The following is a 17021-nucleotide window of genomic DNA, read 5'->3' on the forward strand; positions in this document are numbered from 1 at the left end:
CTCTTGAGAGAGTGCTTGCCCCAGGCCAGATGAAACCCAGTCATGCTTCTACAGGAATCAGAATGAATTGTGGAATTTTAAGACAGACTTTGAGTATTGTATGGTTTCTAGGGAATATAAGGGCATGTCAGCCACCTTTGAGTTAATTCCAGCTTCAATGATTTCTGAGAGGGAGCACTGAGGAATTGAATAATTGATAACTTGATATGCTAGCTAATGCTGTGACGGTGTTCTTAGTTGGGGCTGTGTAAACACAGTATACATGTTGTTCTTTGCTTTTGTGTTTATGAATTAGCGCAAAGCTCACGTGCAGGTACATCTGGAGTGTAGGTTTTCACGGGCTCATGGGCACAGTGGGGTTCCTTTCAGGATTTCTGAGGATTGTCCTTTGTCTTAATAAAGAGCCCAAGAGTTAGTCTATACAGGTTGGATTTTTTTACACATTAAAATTTATCTTGAAAAGTTATATTTGGAACACTTGAAAAATTAAGTCATATTTCTCTATTCTGACTAAGCAAACTTGTCACAGAAAAAAAATACCATGAAAATGAAAATCAAACTTTAAAGTGTTAGTCTTTTTTATGAGTATTCTGTATTCATCAGTGTACGGATTACAGTCATCTTCTTTGCACAGGAAGTTAGTTGAGTTGATCCCCACCATTAAAAACAAATACTTGCTGCGTTACTGAGATTTGTCCCTCAAAGTGTGGGACTTGAATGTTTAAGCAGACCCGTCATCTGTGGCATTCTGCCTTTAGTGACATTGTCTGGTGGGTAGAGACATAAAAACCTGTCTTTTTGTTTAGATTTATTGGGCTGTGGTCTTCTGTGGTCAAAGTAGGACTTTAGACAGATCAATATGAACTTTGAAAAATGAATGAGCTGAAAGCAATGCTGGCTTTAAAGTAGAGAGGTATCTATGGGATGTGTGAATGCTGTTTTATCCTGCCTCTATTTCCTAACAGCTGAGGCACCAATCAGCTTTGCATTTGGAATCCTGTAAAAGCCAAGTACTCTGCCCTTACCCAGGACCTGGAACGCCTGAGCGATGAGATGTAGATTCACAGCCAAGGACACAGAGTAGCGTTAAATCTCCTGCTGGGTTAGTCAGATTCTAAAAGCCAGAGTGTAAAACAAAAAAATCCAGTAGATTTATTCTAGTAATTTCCTTAAGTCACCCTGAAAGTACAATGTGTGCAGTTTTGTGTATGTAACTCCAAACAGTAATTCTAATGCACAACATAGTCTGAGACCCACTGGGCTAGAATAAAGGAAGGAACCACAGGGGTGCTGTCTGCACACTCCAGCTATTCTTTCTTTCTGGTAACTCCCCAGCCCATGGAAAAGTGGAGACTTCTAAAGAATCCCACTTGCCTGCAGAATTTACTCCATTCTCCTCTAAGATTTCAAGTTCCTGTGCTCTTCAGATATGTTCATATATTCATTTGGTCAGTAATTTAAAGATTGAACTTGGCAGTAGACACAAAAGCACCTTGCTCGGGGTCAGGGGATGTGTGTGATAGATTTTAGCTGAAGTGTTGCTTGTCCTTGTTCTTCAGAAAGTGGTAGAGAAGAACTTGCCCAGCCACTTGCTGTGCTTCTAGCTTGGGACTTCCTTACCATGTTCTTGTGAATTGGCTGTGTCTGTGGGCCAGTTATAGGCAGTAGTGGGTAAAGTTTTCATGTCTGAGCTTTTGATATCAGGCCTACACTTGGCAGATATGATGTGACTCAGGTGACTATTCTATATACTCTTGGGATCTGTAGGTCTCCTCTTGGCCTTTCCAGAGTTCAGATTTGTGTGTGGTGAAATTGTGTTTCACCTACCTAAGACTTTCCATGGTGAAATTGCAAATCTGTGTTTTTTAAATCTTATTATGTATTTTGGGGGTGTATGTACAAGTGCGTGTTTTTAGAGAGCTGCCCAGGTGATTCTCATGCAACCAGCATAATGCTGGGAAGTGGGATATTTTGCCACAAGAATCTCTGGACATTTCTCACCCTTTTTCAGCTTAAATTATTTAGGAAATGACTACTGTATTTTCTATGTAGGTTGAAAAGGACATCATTTCAGTTATTAAGTGAATCAGCCATTTATTAGGTGAATCAGCCATAAGATTGGCCTTGTAGTCGATATAAAGTTAGTACACTTAAGTGTACGTATTTTAAAAACCGAATAGAGACCAAGCCAACTCCTTGCTTGGGGTGCTAGAGCCTTCGATTTCCACTCTGAGTTATCTTCTGGAATGATCACCTGAGGTTTTGTTTGCTTGTTTGTTTCTAATAACTTGGGTTTTGAATTTTTTCCCATTTTGGAAGGCAACTTGGTATTTTTCATAATTTAGTATAAGTTCAGAATTTTACTTAAAATTCAGTTTAAAAAAGGAAATATACATTTCATCTTTGAGTTACTGAGATGAGGAGCCCTTTCAACATTAAGTTTCTGGACCCCAATAAATGTTTCTGTCATTACTTGTCCTTACCTTTTTTAAAAATTTAATCGTTATTGTATTTTTTCCATTATCATTTAGTTGTCCCCCCACCCATCCCCCCAGCAACCACCACCCTGTTGTCCGTGTCCATGAGTCCTTTTTCCTGGATCACTTTCATTTTTTATTATTTATTTATTTATAATATATTTTATTGATTATGCCATTACAGTTGTCCTCTTTCTCTCCCTTCATTCCCCTCCACACCTACTCCCACCCACATCCCCCCCTTTAGTTCATGTTCATAAATTCTTTAGCTTCTACATTTTCCATACTACTCTTACCCTCCCCGTCTGTTTTCTCCCCACCATCTATGCTACTTATTCTCTGTACCTTCTCCCCCCTACTCCCCCCTACTCCCCCCTTCTCCCCCTCCCACTCCCCTGTTGCTAACCCTCCATGTGATCTCCATTTCTGTGGCTCCGATCCTGTTTTAGGTGTCTGCTTAGTTTGCTTTTGTTTTAGGTGTGGTTGTTAACAACTGTGAGTTTGCTGTCCTTTCACTGTTCATATTTTTTATCTTCTTTTTCTTAAATAAGTCCCTTTAATATTTCATATAATAAGGGCTGAATCACTTTCTGATTCAGGAAGTCTTTTCTTTACTTGCGTGTGCTTGGTCCCACCCATTCCAGTGTCTCTCGGATTTCGTCTTGTCAGTTATGCTCCTTTCTTGTGTCCTTCATCTCTTTCTGCCTCTTATATCTTTCCCGCAGCTTATGCACAAAAATCTGTTTCCCCACATGAAAAAAACCAGCCCTTCTCTCCACCTTGCTCTGCTTCAGTCTTCCATATTATTTCATATCTGTTTTTCCATTCTGGCCAATGTTCTTGAAAGATTCACTGTATTTGCTACCTCTACACCTTGCTTCTACACTCACTGCTTTATTGGAACTCCAAGTTAAAGGAGTCACTAGTAACTTCTTGTTTTCCCTATCTTGCTGTCTTTTCTAAGTTCCCATCAAGCTCTGACATTTTGCAGTATTTGAGGATGCTGATCACACTCTCTGTGTTGACATCTCTTCCATTGACATATGTGACACTTAAGGCTCAGCTGTCCAGCCTCCGTGATTGCCTGTCTTTTACGTTGCTGAATCATCCTCTGCTTTTGCTATGTGGATGTATTTATTAACATGTTCTTCTGCCTTTGCTGTCCCTCCTACTTTTGTGCATCCCTCTTGGCTGTATTTCAGCTCTGTGAGCTAGGGCAAATCCATGAAGTACATCCTAGGGGGTTCTTGGTATGAACTCAGAGGGTAATACCTGAGACACAAAGGAAGGGAGACCCAGTGTCGTATTTAGGAAAATGGGGCTCAGATATCAAATCTGAAAGGTAAGGATGACAAATGGGAAAGTAAACAGTAACACTGGTAGTTCGTTTGATAGGAAATAGGATAGACATATGATCAAGAGCGTAAATGTGTATTTTCTTCAGATCACTTGGTACATGAGGACCTAATGGGTGTTACCTGGGAGTATGATCTCTTTAAGGAATTGCACTGGTGTTTTGGGTTCAACAGTTATTTCTCTGCAGGGGGAACCTCAACTCTGCATCTGAAGGACCGTTAGATTCTCCTATGAACCAGAGCTCTAGTTTATCTTCCTCTTGGATGGTTTCACCTGAATACGTAACTGGCCTCCCCAATTTAACATATTCCAAATGAAATGTATTATCTTTATTTTGAAACCAACTCCTTTTGCGGGGAGGCCCCTAGTATATCATTGTTCTGTCATTCTGAATAAAAAATCCAGTCGGTTCTCCTTTTAGCCCACATCCAGCAATTAAAAAGTGTTGTCAGTGCTATCTCCATGATACCTTGCAACTGGCCCTGCCTTTTGCTTCAGCTGCTGATTTATGGGCTGACTGCTACGTAACACTCCAGAGATGGCCCCTTATTGAGTAGCCTTTTACCCTAATTCTATTCATTACTGCCAAAGTAATGTTTCCCAAACTGAACTGTGAATTTAGAAGACAATTTAAACTTATCATAACATTCCTAGCCAGAGATAATTGCTTCCCCCTCGGTGTTTCTGAAGCACTTAATGCTTTCTACCATTCTGTATTTATGTGTGGATAATATATATACTCTATTATACATTATGTATATATTGCTATATGTGAATTATAAGTCCCTGGCCTATGGGGGGCAGAAATGGTACCTTATTTACCTGCAATTATTGTATATTCCTTGCATTGACATGCAAGGAATATTTATTGAATGGAATCAAACAGCTAGCGGGGCTGCAGGAAAGCTGATCTCAATAGTAGGTGATCTATGAAAGTCATTTTGATTTAACATTAATTTCATTTTTTGTGCATTTGTTTTATTCTGAAAAGCTTTATTATTAAGCCTTGCTGATGGCATAAGTGGAACAGTTAACTGGAAGACCAGACAGGCCAACAATTTTATTATCAGCAGAAAAATGGCTGTTGGGAAGAAACATGGTGAGTTTAGGTGGTAAATCTCAACCCCTTTGGGGAAGTCAACTAAATGTCTGCTTCCAATATGCCTTTTTCTTTTTTTTAGTCATGTGTGGATATTTTTTTTAAATTAGTTTGAAAAAATTATATTTTGTTTTCCTAATCTTCTAAAACTTCTGATTCTCTATGTTCTTAATCCATTATTTTCCTTTTTTTAACTAAAATAATTTTATGTTTTTAACCTATTATTGCCCCTTATCCAGTCACTGGCTTACCACTTATAAAAATTGTCCCAGTCTGGCTGTTATAACAATTTACTTACCACATTGAAAGACAGTAAAATGTACATTTAACATAAATTTTTATAAAACAGTATTTCAATAACCTTAGAAAAATGGTCATAAGATATTTTGGCTAACTGTGAGTGATTTTTTTGAGTGACTTTTGTGCAAAACCATATTGATATGTTTGGCTGTTAAATAATTAGATGACACTTATTTTGTATTGGAAAGATGAGCTGACCCTTAAATGATTGATTGTTCTTTCTAAATTCTTCTTTCATATGTATAAATGTACTTATTAACAATATGCTAGGACCTTAGAAATACTGCATTTTATCAGGGAGAAAAAGACTTACTTAGTAACCAAAATAGTAGTTTTCAAAATATCAATTATTACCACAAGCTTTCAGTTAATATTTTATTTCTTGTTTATTTGCCTTTATGTTTCCTCTTACTCCTCACCACTGACAATACACACACACACAATTTCAACTGTGTGTAGTCATGAGCCTTCATAACTTTGGGGCAACAAACGTGTCTATAAAAATGACAATTTTAAAATATTTCTAAAAGAGTAGTAATTTGTGAGTCAAAACAGCCTCGCTACCAAATAATCCGCCCCTGGGTACCTAGTAGGAGTGATTCCTGGCTTATTCCATTTTCTTTATCCGTCCCTTCAGTTGGGATCACTGACTCTTTCCCAGCTAACGCCCAATTATCCCTTGGCTGGAGTCCTTGAGCCCCAGATCTGCTTCATAGAAAGACAAAACTTCTGAAAGTCTCTTTTACCCACTTCTTTACAGATCCACACACACCATTGCTGATATCAGTAAGAAAGTACAGAGTTTTATAATAGTAACTTCCCAGGAGCAGATTATAAAAATGTGTTCTAAAAAGCACTAGACCCATTATTCCGGGACCTGTGCGCATCATCTTGTAGTCTGTGCCCTGCCCTTTCCTCAGATATTCTCGTGAGATTCCCTCTGATTTCTCTGTGGAAATCACCTCTGACTGCCCTTATCTGGCTGCTTCCTTAATCAAGTGGAAGAAGGCCTTCAGCTTCTTTGGTACATCCAGTCTTCCTAGTCGTGGTCATCAGATGGCCCTCAGTGTTGCCATCTGCAGTGTGCTTCTGCTCTGTCACCTCTTGGAGATATGGGACCTGCTCTGATTCTTGTGCCTGACTCGAGATCCCAAAGACTCTTCCTCTGGACTTGACACCAATTTCACACTAAATTGCAGTTATCATTTGCTTTTTCAGTTTATTCTCTTAAACTTCGATCCCTAGAACTTCTGTCCTTTTGAGCTTGTCCCTCCGTTTCCTATTTGAATTCCCAAAAGGTACTCTCTAACCAGCCGTTAAACACAGCTGAGTCATCTACTGTGCTGCTGTTCTTCAAGAAATTCACTACTCCAAGACCCTTGCATATAAAGGTACTTGTGTCTTCCTATTTCAAACTTCACGCAGCTGTTGGACCTCAAACTGATGTTCTTCTTGGGATCTGAGTGGTAACTAGTTTTCAAAGTAGAAATGATCAATGCATCTTGAACCTACTGAAGTAACTAGTTCAGGTTACAGCATTCTGTTATTTCCTCAGTTTCTTCTGAACCCATCCTTGAGCTTCTCCCTTTCTGGTGTCTTCATTCAATTTAAATTCCACCATTACGGTTCTGTATGATCAAAATATACAGAGGGCAATTACGTTTCATCAGAATTGTTTCTAGCAGCTTACTGTATTTAGCAAGAGTACTAAATTTTCTTTAAAATCCTCACCCAAGGACATTTTTTTCATTGCTTTTTAGAGAGAGGGAGGGGGCAGAGAGGAGAGAGAGAAAGAGGTGAGAGAGAAACATTGATTGGTTGTCTTCTCGAGCACTCGCCCCAACCAGGGATCAAATCCACAACCTAAGTATACTCTCTGTAGGAATCAAACCTGCAGCCTTTTGATATACCAACTAATTGAGCCACACTGGCCAGGGCTAGCAAGGGCATTTTAAATGTTATCTCAGATCTATCAGATGTTCTGTGAGATCTTTTTAAATCCCCATTCCAGGGTATGTTTTATGGATTTTAGAGAGAGAGAGGAAAGGGGTGGGGGGAGAGAGGAAGAAAGGGAAGTGGGCAGAGAGAGAGAGAAACATTGATCAGCTGCCTCCCATACATGCCCCAACTGGGGATCGAACCCACAACCTTTTGGTGAATGGGATGATGCCCCAAACAACTGAGCCATCTGGCCAAGGCTGTGAGGTGTTCTTGACCATGAATCCCAGCCATCTGTGTTTGACAATTTCAAGAGAGCACAAAAGACTGTAAGAGCATTTAAATAGGAAAATAAGTTTAGCAATTGTGTTTTTTCGTCTAACTTACTTTTTTAAAATTTATTTTATTGACTATGCTATTACAGTTGTCCCAATTTTTCCCCCTTTGCTTCCTCTCCACCTAGTAGTCCCTTCCCTCCAGCATTCCCCTCCACTGCCCCGCCCCCCGCCCTTAGTTCATGTCCATGGGCCATGCATGTAAGTTCTTTGGCTTCTCCATTTCCTATACTATTCCAAACACCTCCCCCCTCCATCTATTTTGTACCTACCAATTATGCTTCTTAATCCGTACACCTTTTCTTTCATTATCCCCCTTCCCCCACCCAGCTGATAACGCTTCAAATGATCTCCATATCAATGATTCTGTTCCTGTTCTGATTCTTTGCTTGGTTTGTTTTTTTAGATTCAGTTGTTGACAGTTGTGAATTTGTTGCCTTTTTAATGTTAATAGTTTTGGTCTTCTTTTTCTTAAATAAGTCCCTTTAACATTTCATGTAATAATGGCTTGGTGACAGCTAACTCCTTTAGCTTTATTTTGTCTGGGAAGCACTAACTGTCCTTCCATTCTAAAAGCTTTGCTGGATAGAATAATTCAGATTGTAGGTCCTTGGTTTTCATCACGTTGAATACTTCTTTCCAGCCCCCTTTAGCCTGCAACATTTCTTATAAGAAATCAGCTGATAGTCTTATGGATACTCCTTTGTAGGTAACTCTCGGCTTTTCTCTTGCTGCTTTTAAGATTCTCTCTTTATCTTTAACCTTTGACATTTTACTTATGATGTGTCTTGGTGTGGTCCTCTTTGGGTCCAACTTGTTTGAACTTGTACATCTATTTCCTTTGCCAAATGAGGGAAGTTTTCTTTTATTACTTTTCAAATAAGTTTTCAGTTTCTTGCACTTCCTCTTTTCCTTCTGCTATCACTATGATTTGGTGTTGGTACATTTGGAGATGTCCTATAGGGTCCTTATACTCTCCTCATTTTTGTTCATTTGTTATTTTTTTCTTGCTGTTCTGGTTAAATGCTTATTTCTTCCTTATGTTGCAAATTGTTGATTTGAATCCTGATGTCCTCCACTCCACTGATGGTTCCTATAGATTACTCTTTATTTCACTTAGTGTAACCTTCATTTCTGTCTCTGTGTTGTTGCCATACTCAGTTCCTTGAGCATCCTGATCACCCATGTTTTGAACTCTGAATCTGAGAGGTTGACTGTCTCTGTTTTGTTTAGTTCTTTTTCTGGTTTTTTGTTCTGTTCTTTCATTTGGTCCATATTTCTTTGTCTCCTCAATTTGGCAGCCTCCTTGTGTTTGTTTCTGTGTATTAGGTAGAGCTGCTTTAACTTCCTGCCTTAGTAGTATATTCTACGGAAGAAAAGGCACCTGTAAATTGTGTGGGGTGGAGCCTTAGGTAATCACCAGGTTGGGGCAACCTACGTCACCACCTGTGGCTCTCTGTAGGCAGAGGGCTCGTAGAGGGGACATTGCCAGTGCCTGGCTTGCAGAGGTTTGCCCAGCACTTGCCCCATTTCCAGTTACTTCACCCACTTCCTGTATGTGACTAATGCTCTTCCGGCTGTTGCTATGGTGTGAATCCCAGAGCGGGTGGGTTTGCGTACATTCTAAGTCCCTGCAGGTGCTTTAAGCCGAGTCTCCTGAAAATCTGGCAGTTTCTTCCACCATCCCAACCCCCACTGGTTTTTATAGCCAGAAGTTATGGGGATTTGTCTTCCATGCACTGGAGTCCTGGGCTGTGTGGTCTGGCCTGGGGCTGGGATCACTCACTCCCAAGGTATCCCTCCTGATTTTTTCCATCATACATGGATGTGGAATTGTTTATTTCACCACCATTGCTACTCCTTTGTGCTACACTGCATCTTCATGCTACTCTGCCTACCTCCACAACTCCGCCCCTCCTACCCATCTGGAAGAACGTGACCTTTTATTCCTTCATTGTCACACTTCTATACAGCTCAATTTTCTAATGGTTCTAGGTGTTATTTGTTTTGAGATCTTATAATTCTTTCTATAGTTGCGCGAAGAGGCAAAGCGTGTCTACCTGTGCCTCCATCTTGACCGAAGTCCACCTTTCTTTTCATATAATGTCCCAATTCTTAATTTTAGCAGTGGAGTGGTGCCTTATCTGAAATAGGATTTTGAGGAATTTAAATGTCTCAGACCAACACTTTTGGCATCATTCTACCTCAGTATACATGAAGTAGTTGCAAAAATCAGGAAGAACACTCTAAATATGGATTCCCTTTTTCTTTTTTTATGGTGGGGGTAGAGGAACTTAATTTAACCCTGGAATAATTTAAATAAAAAGGAATAAGCCTTTGCATTACTCATGTACATACTTTACTTAAACATCTTCAAATTCTTATTTAGGGCAGCTTGTGTTCTAAAATAGGTTAGCTTTAGGTTCACTGATAAACTTCTATTGCTTTTTCCCCCCTAAGAAACAAAGAGAAAGTCGAAGTGATCATGAGCTGATTTCCTAATTATTTTCAACTTAAATGTTTACATTTAATTGGACGTTCATGGGAACAAAGTAATATGTACAAATAATTTCATAGACTTCTCTGTTGCCATCTTAAAGGAAGCTCTTCCTTATCTTACTGACATAGTCAGAAGACTGTGTGGCTTAAAGACAGAACTCTCTCTCAAGACGCCTTTCTTCCCCTCTTTGGTTGGAGAGGAGTGGGAAGTACTCTTAGAGCCTCAAATGTGTTCTTTGCCTCTGAAAAGTGGCAGAGTGGGGAGGAAGGATCACCACATTCTAGGACTTCAAAAGACCATCTGCCGAAGATGTTTCTCTTTCTAGGCTCTGGCTTTCGGGGCTGTAAGGTCTCCTTCTAAAAGTCAAGATTTTTCTTTCTTTAAACAAAAGAAACTTCAGGCTTGTTTCTTGAAAACATTATTGTCAACTCACTCTTTCCAGTGGTGCAGTGTAATTATGATAACTTTGTGAAGTAACAGAACGAACTTGGATTATTTGATCAAATTTTGATTTGCCATAAAAACAAGAGAGATAAGTGAGTTAAGGTGTTATGCAACATAACTAGCTTACTGTAGTGGGGTTTTGTTTTTTTAGATTTTATTTATTTATTTATTTACTTATTTATTTGCCTTTAGAAGGGAAGGGGAGAGGGAGAGAAACATCAATGTATGGTTGCCTTTTGTGCATCCCCTGCTGGGAGTTGGCCTGCAGGGAACCGGCCTGCAACCCAGGCATGTGCCCTGACTGGGAATTGAACCGCTATCCTCTGGTTCACAGGCCTGTGCTCAATCCACTGAGCTACACCAGCCAGGGCCCTGTAGTGGGTTTTAATAGTATAATGCACAGCATCCAAATGTATCACTTTATGTTTTCAAATGAAATATGTATTACCTGGGTTCAAGTCCTGGCCTTTCCTCTTATCAGTCTTATGGCCTTGAATCTGTCAGTCTGGCTGGGTTCAATTTGGTTATCTTTAAAATGAAGGACTGGACTCTTCAGGAGAGCAAACGCATGCCAACTCCAGTTGGTGGTATCTGTCAAGAATTCTGAGTTGTAAGCAGAAGGATGTGGCCATATCCCAGTAGGAAATACACTGTGATCTGTCCCTTAGTGGAGAAAGATACTTAGCGTGGCCAGGCAGGATGGCCTCAAAACCCCTTTCCAACTGCAGTGTTCTGTGAGATTAAGTTTATTGATCCCCAATTCATAATGGTTTGCAACCACTTTCCAATTGACATCTAAGGAAAAAGAACAGCGAAAACAAACGCATTATTATTATATGAAAAATCAAGAAATTTGACCCAATTTAGAAAGATGGTTTTGTTAAGTGGCTTTAGTTGGGTGAAGGGAAGATAGCATGAAGAAACCCACTGTTTTTTGTAGAAAAGGGCCCAAGTAGTAGGTTCTCTTCTGCCTTGTGAAGGAAAGTGACCCTATCTCTGAAGAATGCAATTTAAAAAGGCAGTTTAATGCCTTCTCTGTGGTGAATTCCATAGTTGAGGCATGGGCTATTTGTGGCTAGAATAAAAACAGTAACTGACCACCTACCTCTCCCCCCCCCACACTACCCTCCCCCCCTCCCCCCAGTGAATGGCCTGAAGCATTTTGATGTTGAGTGAACTCACAGTGAGGAAAGCTTCTCTTTCAAAGCCAAGGTTTTGAAAGCTAGATTGATAAAACCCAAGGTAAATCTTAGGGGGGGGGAGCAAAACATTGGTTGTGTACCTGGCTGGATATTGATGTGTCTCAAAATATTTTTCCACAGCAGCTATTTAATTTAGTGATGACATTTCAGTTTGACTATAGAAATAACACATTAAACCATGAATTAGGGAGGTGAGCATAAAAATATCAGCCCTGGAAAACCCTGAAATGGCTTCTCTTGGTGCAGAGATGGCACAGGGGATTCATCTCATGGTCAGTTCCAGTGAGTTGCTGGCAGCTTCTTGGAAGGTGTATGCAGATGGTGTGAGACTCATAATGAGCTTCTCACTGTTAAAACTGTAAAATGTAACATGGGCCTTATTTTTCCTGTCAGTACTTACAAGTTTTCATTATCAGGGATGATCATATAGTTAAATAAGTTATACAGCTCTATTTTGGGTATAACTTTCTTTTTAAATAGTATTCCAATTCTTAACTTTTGCATGGGCCTAGCGATTCTTTTATAAACAGGATTTTGAGGAATCGGGATGTCTTGATTGCTTAGGCATGAGCTTATTTTTCATGCTGTGCCAGGTAAGTGGCTGTTCAGTATTATCTTTATATCTTAAACATATTTAAAAGTCTTCTTCATTATTCTTATCCAGAATTGTTTCCCAGATAATACTTATTATTAAGACAGTACTATGAGCAGTTGGATCATATCGGCTACATTATCCAAGTAATTTACACCCAAAAAGCAACCCTGTCATGCTCACCAATGATTAGCTTACATCTTCAGACTCTACACATGAGAGATTACAAAACTGAAATGCTTTTGAAAACAGACTTCAATTTCTTATTAATGTATTACTTATTAATTATAATTGTATAATATTCTTGGACTGGTTTAGCTATTGCTAAAGGTAATAGATGATGTAATCAATAGATCTCTTTGTTTAAATTATGCATTATATTTCGCACACATCAAATGTGTAAGAAATTATTTTATACAACACATTGAATTCATTCATTTTGATTTGACAGTTCATATTTATGAAAGAGATGGATTGAATTAAGACTTTCTAGATATACTTATTTGTTTCCAAATGCACATGTGGAGTTCACATTGCCTTCTCCACAAGTAATGCCTGTATCCCAGCTGTAGTAAGGTCATTTATTCAGAAGTGTACTGTGTCAACTAAGAATGAGGGTATATGCCCCAACAGAGTCTTCGGGTAGGCAAAAATAGGTGCTCCAGGTGCGGGCTCCTGTTTCTCACATCTAGCAGAGCGTGCGTTAAGGCAGTACCAATTTGTTCCTGCTTGAACACTCAAGCCCACCTCCTTTGGTAGGCTGCTTTCTAAGCCGGCAGCAGGTTAATAGTGGCAGATTAGAAAGGCTCGAGAAGCTGATATAGGGAACATACTGATGGCAATCAGAGATGACAGCTGACAACTTGTCCTCAGATGAGAAAAGAGAAAATCTATAAAACAACACAGCCTTAAAAAGCATTAGCTAACTAGGACCCGCTAGTGCTAGTGTGATCGGTAAATGACAAAGCAACCAGACGGTCCGTGAGGGTGTCACCATGTAACAGAACAGAGTGCAATAATGAGTGTGCCAAGTGATGGTCGTCTGCCATCATGAAAAAGGATCAGCCGCCGAGTACTTTGGGAAACTTGGTCCTCTGACGTGTTTCTTTTCTGGGATTCCTGGTAACTAAGGTTTCACAGAATTTTCTTAAACCGTGAAAATTAGTAATTGATGATATAAAGGGACCCTTTGAAGTGATTAACTTGTTGATAACATATCTATGAGAGAAATATACACATAATAGGTACCTAAGAAAGGTCACTTGAACGTGAATGTGAACTTCTGACTTCTCAAAGATTTCAGAGGAAGGATGGCTTTAAGACTGAAATGTAACCTTACACTCAGCAACTGGTTTATCCTTATAGCCTTACACTTGTTCTTGGTGATACAGAAAAAGGTAAGTGTTCTCTGGACTGTTTTTTTAGAGAAGAGACTTTATATGTGCCTGTATGCCAGTAAAAATAATCATTGTAATAATCGTTATGTGCTGTAGCTTCATCAGCAATGAACTACCGTAATCCTTTCAAAATTTCATGTTTACTAAATACATCCAAATTTGTTTTTGTTTTTAAGTAATTGCAAATAAGCAGACCCTCGTATTTTCATGACAGTGTTGCTCCCATAGGGAGAGAATGTCAAATGGACTAATAAAAGAAAACAGGATGCTGTTTAGCTGGGATGAGGGCCTGCTTTATTGCTGTTGCCATCATCATCGGCTCCTTATTTCTTGGCTCTCTGCTGTAACATAATATGCATTGTTGATACAGTCCGCAGCTTCTATACCTTATGACGAATATGGCGCAGCTTCGTGAAAAGACTTTGCTAGCATGGTAACAAGGGACGTTGGCACTACATTCAGAGAGTGTGAAATAATTACCCTGGCCATGCCTGAATACCCTTTCATTCTTCTCAACTCAGATATGTAATTTTTCCTTTAGAAAAATCTGTTATTTATGACTGTGGCTTCGGTTTTTAATCTTGGCAAGACTGGCTACACTTACCGTTTGGAGATCACGTTTTTGAGCCCCTGTGAGTTGGACTTTTGGTTTATTTGTTTTTCCCATTAGTGGTGATGGATTTGCACAGGTTTAGCCACACGGTGGTTTCCAGTTTCGCTTGTGTCCAGTGGCATGTGTTCGCAGAGGTAATGGATTTGCAGCCGGAGACTCTTGCAAAGCCCTGTGGTACACAGGCTGCGGACCCTGTGGCCTTAGCTTGATTATCATGGCGCTGTACACATGGATATTCCAGAGATTATTAGATTTTGGTACTGTGGATTCTTAGCTTGCTTAAATTTTGATTTTCAAGACTTGCTTTTAAGGAAAACAATATGTATCAAGCTTACTGTTTGTGAGTAGTACCTAGACGTAGGAGAGTGCGAGGTGTCAATCACAGCCTTTGTGGGTGCTGGTGCAGATCTTGTCTGCATTATTTATGTAGCTCATGTTTAGAAGAAGAACCTAATTCTCTGTGTCATTTGTTGTGTTCAAAAGAAAGTGAGGTGTAACCACTGCCCAAATAGCCTCTGTTGAAGAGCTGTTTGTTTTACAAGTTAACAAACTGGAAAGGGTACCGTAAGGGAGAGGTGTGGGTGCTCATAATTTAAACTGGCGCTACACAAAGGAAGTATTACTTTCACAAACAAAACACAGTGGCTTAGTCATTTTCCATTTTTGAATGATGAATGTGTCACACATCTGTATCGTGTTTTTCTCCAGGTAAATGGAGATGTCCTATATACTTAAAGCGAAGCGGGCTTCACTGTGGAGTTGCCAGGGTAACTGACCGGCCAGCAGTTGCAGATTGCAGAAAGGCAGCAGAGTGCACATGAATAAAGAAGTGCATGTGTCCTCTTAAAGCCCAGGAGGGCCGTGGTGGACTGGGCTTGGTGCTGCAGATGGCAGTGTGATCATGAAAGCAGAAACGAGACGGATGTGCTCTACCAGTCCTTGAAGTGAGCTGCTCTGCAGGAGTAGGTGCCCTTTCGTGGCTTCCCTTCAGGACCTGCCAAGGGCTACATAGAAAATAAAATCACTTCAATCTTTATTTGTTTGTTTGTTTGTTTAATGTATTGGTAGAGAGAAAGAGGAAGGGGGAGAGAGAGAGGGAAAAAAACATTGATTTTGTTATTCCTTTATTTATGCATTCATTGGTTGACTCTTGTATGTGCCCTCACTGGGGATCAAACCCCACCCTTGGTGTATTGGGACAACACTCTAAGCAACTGAGCTGCTTGGCCAGGGCTTCAATACTGTTTAATGACAACATTTCTTTCTGCTTATAAGCTAGCTCTTACCCTCTTATGGCAGCCAAAAACCAAGGGAAAGTGTTAGTGATTCGTAATGTAATTAGAGGAAGGTAACATAGAGACTGCTACATGCATATGAGAACTTATCACAAAATTGAAATTTAAATTGAATGTTGTATATATTTAGTCCATAAACATGAGACCTGTGTTTACCTCTACAGTGCTTTGTATTGGAAAGAATTCATCCATTCACTAGGCGTTGGTAAAGTCATTCAAATATTGCCACATACCTTTTAGGTGCTGGGAAAATCATGAAGGTAAGTAAAAGTTAGTGCTGAACTTCAAGGTGTTTTTCATCTCCAGAAGGAGGGAATTAGATGGATTCTGAAGAGATTTCTGTAGATTACTGAAAACGTTCCTGTGCTCTGGATGTAGGATTGTGATCTAGATATACACTCTCTCTTACATGGAGCGTGAAATAACTGCTCAGCGGCGGTTCACAACTCTCCGTAATTTGACTCTTCTCCCCAGTGATTCTCCCCACCTTACATACACTCCAAGATCTGGCATCACTGGTTTCATTTCCTTCCTCGGAGGAACCCCACAGTTGTATCGTGCACGCAAATTCGCCGCGGGAATTCCCGAATTCCCCATCTCTGCATTTCAGAGTCTTGCTAGTACTTTAAAAACCATATTGAATTCTACTTCTTTAAAAAAAGATTTTAATTGTTTCTTTTTAGAGAGAGGGAAAGGAAGGGACAAAGAGAGGGAGAGAAACATCGATGTGAGGGAGAAACATCCATCAGTTGCCTCTTGTATGTGCTCCAGCCAGGGACCGAACCCGAAACCCAGGCATGTGCCCTGTACCAGGAGTTGAACTGGTGACCTTTCCTCTGTGAGACATCGTCCAACAGTCAGGGCCACGCCAATCAGGGCTTGAATTCTACTTTTTACACAAACCTTTTCCAGCTCTTTCTAGCCCCCGTGGCTCCTCACCACTTCCTCGGATATTGTCAGAGCCGTTCATTCCTCTGGGACCGGGCCCAGCTAGGTGGGTGTTGGTCTCCCACACCACGTGGTGAACTCGAGCAAGGCTGGGCCTGGGTCCCCTCCATCTCTGCGTTCTCCACAGCACTTTGCCTTCCAGGGGTGTTATGATATTCAACTGGCGAAAAATCTCAAATTCTCATCCTCATGGTTTTTCCATGATTCATTAATACACCTGCATTTTGGAATGGGACAACTTTTCCTGGTGAGTGAATTGTTCTTGGGTCAAAATTGGGTGCTCTGAGTGCCATGGAGAGACTTCTTGTGCACACTCATACAAAAGGAGTCGGGAAAGAATGAGTCTCTCTATGTACCCAGGTTAAACCTAGCCTTTGAAGTTATATTTTAATAATAAAGCTATGTATATGTGAAGCTACAAGCCAAATATTTTTAGTTTAGTTTTACATTTTTGGCAGCCATCCACAGAACTTGCAGGGACAAGTTTTCAGAGATAAAGAAACATTTTTGTAGGAGTTTCTATTT

The 17021-nt window shown here is 40.1% G+C and overlaps 1 protein-coding gene across 5 annotated transcripts in view; it reads left to right on the forward strand.

The window, feature by feature from the left end:
• The window catches only part of SGCE (sarcoglycan epsilon), a 68451-nt gene that overhangs the window by 11510 nt on the left and 39920 nt on the right, over positions 1 to 17021 (forward strand). For 3 of the 5 annotated variants that reach the window (XM_037046463.1, XM_037046462.1, XM_037046464.1), the window contains exon 2: positions 4825 to 4932. The exons of the other annotated variants lie outside the window; for them this stretch is intronic. In XM_037046463.1, the coding sequence (XP_036902358.1) occupies positions 4825 to 4932 (108 nt within the window). The remainder of the gene's footprint in view (positions 1 to 4824; positions 4933 to 17021) is intronic. 5 annotated transcript variants of the gene reach the window in all.

The sequence above is a fragment of the Sturnira hondurensis genome, unplaced genomic scaffold (assembly GCF_014824575.4).
Source record: "Sturnira hondurensis isolate 20B ecotype Veracruz unplaced genomic scaffold, ASM1482457v3 Scaffold0005252, whole genome shotgun sequence".
Classification (NCBI taxonomy): Eukaryota; Metazoa; Chordata; class Mammalia; order Chiroptera; family Phyllostomidae; genus Sturnira; species Sturnira hondurensis.